Source organism: Hydra vulgaris, chromosome 01 (genome assembly GCF_038396675.1).
Source record: "Hydra vulgaris chromosome 01, alternate assembly HydraT2T_AEP".
In the NCBI taxonomy this organism is placed as follows: Eukaryota; Metazoa; Cnidaria; class Hydrozoa; order Anthoathecata; family Hydridae; genus Hydra; species Hydra vulgaris.
The window spans coordinates 33182955-33188085 of record NC_088920.1 but is presented as its reverse complement, the minus strand read 5'-3'; the positions used below and the strand labels follow the sequence as shown (position 1 = coordinate 33188085).

Genomic DNA, 5131 nt, shown 5'->3' with positions numbered 1-5131 from the left:
TATATATATATATATATATATATATACAGTGCCGGCCTTAGGAGGGAGGGGGGCGAGGCTGGGCGCCAAACGTTGTATGCAAACTTTAACAATATAATAAATAGAAAAAATAAGTCAACCTATATTTTTTTGAATGTTTGTTTTTTTTATAAAAATAATTTCTTTAAATAATTTATTTATTGTATTATTAGACTGTTAAAAACTCTTTATGCAAAATTAATAATTTGATTAAAAGTGTTTCAATCATAGCATATATTTTGTGACTTAAATTCATTTTTTTACTTGTATCTTTCTCGGCGCCAATTATTTTGCGCTCCATCTATTTAAAGTTTAAATTTTAAACATTATTTTTGGTACGAGTTGCGAGCGCATTGTTTATTAATTTGTAGAAGAAATTTAAAGTTGTATTTGTGATTCAAATTCAGTTTTTGTCAAGTTTTCAAATTTTGCGGTAATAAAAAGCAGGTAAGTATAAATAATGAAATTGTTTGTGAATTATTAGCTTGCGAGTAATTTTTTATTTTAAAATTTTAGACAAATAGAAACTGTCAGCAGCAATCAATGGAGAGTACTCATAATAAAGAAAAAAATGTTTTTAAAACTCATAATAATAAGAAACCATCTGGTGCTCAATACAGAAAACATAAAGCAGAAAAAGTTGATAATTTGAAGAAAAATTATAAAAAACTTGAAAATTAGTGATTGTAATAAAATAAAGGAAGGAGAAAATGTTGCGCATGTACTTAGTGATACATCAACCAGCGATGAAGAAGACGGAATAGTATCAGTTGGAAATGTTCACTACGATAAAAAAGATATCGATAACGAAAATGATGATGGCCAAGATGGTGATGTAAATGATCGCACCAAAGAAACAGCAATCGATTACTCAGACTGTGGTTTGTGGCCAATTCATCGCAACATTCAATTTGTTGATTATGTAATTAATATAGGTGCAATACAAGTGAATTTGGACACATATCCACGCGATAATAGAAAACGACATTTTTCAAATGCTTATTACAACCAAAAACTTTCAAATGGTGAGGTTATTTCACGACGTTGGCTTGTGTACTCAGTTTCTAAAGATGTGGTATTTTGTTTTTGCTGCAAACTTTTTGATTTCAACATGAATTTAAAGTTAAACGGAAATGGATTCAATAAATGGAAGAATTAAACAGAAGCACTAAAAATTCACGAAAATAGTAAGTCACACAGAAATGCTTATCAATTGAGACTTATGGATTGAGACAGAAATACGAATGAAAGCTGGTGAAACTATTGATAAACAAGAACCAGGGCCGTCTTAAGGCCATCGGGGGCCCTAGGCTAGACTTAATTTGGGGGGCCCCCTTTTTCCTTGGTAAAAAAATTAAATCAAATACTAAAATAGGAAACATTTATTAAAGCAATGATAAAATTTACATGTGACGTTTACGTGATTTTTTTCTTGAAAATTCTTTAATAATATCATCAAAATCAATGGTTAAAAGAACATCTGATTCAATTGACATTAACGACAAACAGTTCAATCTTTCTTGCAGCATGGTTGAGCGGAGTTCATTTTTTATAAGTTTTAGTTTTGAAAATGATCGCTCGCTAGTGCAATTTGAGACCATCATTGACAGAAAAATTCTAAGGGAAATTTCAATATTTGGAAAAGTTGATTCCAAGTGGTCTCTTTTTAATGTTGAGTAAAATTCTGTAAATGAATGTTCATCTTTTGAAATGTAATATTTAAATTGCTGGCACTCAAAAAAAAGTTCATTTTCATTTATGTCCTTCTTATAAATTTGTGCTAGTTTTGAACAATGGTCTTTTAGTTCAACATTGGCAATTGTTTGAGTGTTTACTAGAAATCCGAAATTGTCATTGATCTTCTCATATGCTGATGTTCTTTTTTCTAAATTTGATGTTAGTTAATCAATAACAGGAAGGTATGTTTCAATTTTGAATTTATAACTTCCCTGAAATTCCAATTCTTCAGCCTCACCATCAAAGAAGGCCATACGTCGGCTTCTTTTTTTTGTTCTTTTTGAAGAATCTCTGTAGGCAGTGTTTGGAAGCAAGATTTTGGCTTTTTCCTGGTAATTCTCAAATTGACTCCTCAAATCTTTAATAAAATGCAACAATGACTTTAGAATCCGAACTGCAACATCCAGGTTTAAATTTTCTTTCTGTAAAATCTTCGATGCTTTATTAAAATGACAAAGAATATCATTCCAGAAAATTGTCAGAAAAACAATCTCAAAAGTGTTCATTTTCGTGATGAGATTTTGAGCATCATTTTGAGTTTCTTTTGACTGACTTATGTCCTTGATCAAAAATTCAAGTGCTTCTTTAATCTCATCATAACTGTCATGCAGACAAGTCACAGCATCTGCACGTGCTGACCATCGAGTTCCAGAAAGCTGTTTGACAATTTGTTTGCCTTTGCCAACAAAAGACAGAAGCACTTGCCAACGATGAGTTGATGCAGAAAAAAAGTTGTAGAGGCATTGAACAAAGTCAAAAAAAATAATTGCTTCTAAACAACATCCAGCTGCACTGTTGCCAACCAGATTTAAAGAATGTCCAGCACAAGGAATAAACAATGCTGATTCACTTTTGTCTTTAATCCTCTTTTGTAGGCCTGAGTACTGTCCTGCCATATTTGATGCATTATCGTATGACTGCCCACGACAGTCAGATATTGAAATTTCATTTTCTTGTAAAAAATTTAAAACCACTGTTTCTAAATGTTCAGCTCCATGCCCGTGAATGGGAACAAATTGCAAAAAACGCTCAACTGGTGCCAAGTCTTTAACATATCGAACTGTAAAAGTTAATTGATCTACATGTGACAAGTCTGGAGTTGAGTCAACGCTGATTGAGTAGTATTTTGCTTTTTTTAATTCAGAAATTATTTCGCTCAAAACTTTATTTCCCATTAGGCATATAAACTCCTCACAGATATTGGCGGAGAGGTATGAAGTATTACCTTTTCCAGAATTTCCATGTTTTTTCATGTGTTCATGTAGGAATGGGTCAAACTGGCTAAGTAACTCAAGAGTTCCTAAATAATTACCATTTTGCTCTGAACCAATGGTTTCATTGTTTCCACGAAATGGCAATCCTCTTGATGACAAGAACTTTACAACTGCAACAATTCTTATCAGCACATTTTGCCAGTACAATTGTTCGTTATGTAACTGTTTTATTAATACAGAGTCAAGCTGGCCACTTTCTCTCTGCCGACTGGAGTAAGTAAGCATATTTTTGTGATGTTCAGAACCATTCTCGTGTCCAGATATACATTTTAAGGCATTTTTCCAGTCATCAAATCTAGTTGTGGAAAAATTAGAGTGTTTGCTGGAGAATAAGGTACAAGCAAAGCAAAAAACAGAACCTGTTGAAGGTGAGTATAATAGCCATTCACGATTGACAAATTCGCCATTGTGTAGTTCACGTCTAAAGCAAGATTTTGATAAGTACCTTTTTTGTCCGCAACTCAACCTTTCCGAATTTTTGAAGCTCCCATCATTGTTCTGGCACATGGACGGGCCATTAGAAATCCAAAATGATTGAGCTTCTTGGGATAACTGATGCCACAATGCTGGGTCAGTTTCTTGAGTAGTTTTTGTTGTTGCGTTTGGATAAGTTTTAATTTGATTTGATTCTGGCTCCTGTGCTGGTTCTGGCTCCTGTACTGGTTCTGGCACCTGTGCTGGTTCTGACTCTTGCTCTGATTCTGGCTCCTGCTCTGGTTCTGGCTCCTGTTCTGGTTCCAGTTCCTGTTGAATTTCTAGAGTTTCATTTGGCAACAAAGCACTATCAATGCTTACGAAATTTGAAGTTGGACAAAGAAATACATCTTCGGACACAACAGGCTTTGACTTTTGTACCAAAAGAAATGATGTCAAAGGAAGATATTTTGAAATGTCTTCTTTTGCTTTAGCGGCTTTTTTCCTCTTTGCAGCACCACTTTGATAAGTCCGATTAGACATGTTAAATGACTTTTTTTCAAAACAGATGTTTTAAGTTGATCACAACAATTTCAAATTCAATCTAATGGGATATTTTAAGTGCTTGTATTTAACACTTCTTATCGGAAAATTTATGTTTATTTTCGGACGCATGCATGCATTTTTGCTTATCAAGAAAAAAAAAATTCCCTAGGGGCCCCCAAACTGAAAAACTGATACTTTTCTAAAAATAATTAAAAAAAATCTTATCAAGAAAAAAATTATTCCCGAGGGGCCCCCAAACTATGATTTCTTCAGAAAATTTAGAAATATAATTTTTTATTTATATAAATTTGAAAAAAAATCCAGACTCATTTTGGGGGCCCCTAAAAATCGGGGGCCCTAGGCTGCAGCCTACCTAGCCTATGCTTTAAGACGGCACTGACAAGAACAAAAACTAATCGAAAAGGATAGTTTAAGGTGGCGAAGTGTTCTTGAACGATTGATGAACATTACTTTATACTTGGCAACAAATAATATGGCCTTCAGAGGTTCTTCAAAAATTGTATGCAGTTAATAACGGCAAATTTTTAGGGTTGGTACAATCACTCGCTAAATTTGATCCTATCATGTTAAACCACGTCACGCTAGCTCTTAAAGGAGATATTTCTGATCATTACTGTGGAAAAACCATTCAAAATGAAATGATAGATATAATGGCATCAAAATTAACCAACACAATTATATCCAAAGCTCAAAAATTAAAAAAGTATATATTATTCTATTATTGCTGACTGCACTCCTGACGTATTTCACAAAGAACAACTCTCGCTTACGATTAGAATTATAAATATATCAGAATATCCTATAAAAATAAATGAACACTTTCTTGGGTTTTTCAATGTTAACGACACGACAGGTCTTGGTTTAACAGAAATCATAATTGGAGCTTTAAAAGATTTTAGACTGAATATAAGCTTTTGTCGAGGGCAAGGTTACGATAACGGTGCAAATGTGAAAGGTAAAAAAATAGGTCTACAAAAGCGAATATTAGATTTGAATCCTTTGGCTTTTAACCTTTCATGTGGAAGTCATTCTCTTAATTTGGTTATTTGTGACGCAGCGCAGTTTTCACTAAATTCCATTAACGTTTTCGGCATAATACAAAGATTATTCACATTATTTTC

At 33.2% G+C, this 5131-nt stretch overlaps 1 protein-coding gene across 1 annotated transcript; it reads right to left on the bottom strand.

Moving 5' to 3' along the window:
* Nucleotides 1-1919: 1919 nt before the first annotated feature.
* LOC136074346 (zinc finger MYM-type protein 1-like) lies at nt 1920-3986 on the bottom strand. Its single transcript, XM_065786652.1, has one exon. It carries the CDS (start codon nt 3984-3986, stop codon nt 1920-1922), a length of 2067 nt encoding a protein of 688 aa, XP_065642724.1.
* Nucleotides 3987-5131: the final 1145 nt, after the last annotated feature.

Bases quoted from the DNA above. Each gene is read 5' to 3' on its own strand.
- LOC136074346 (XM_065786652.1), bottom strand. From the start codon at position 3,986: ATGTCTAATCGGACTTATCAAAGTGGTGCTGCAAAGAGGAAAAAAGCC.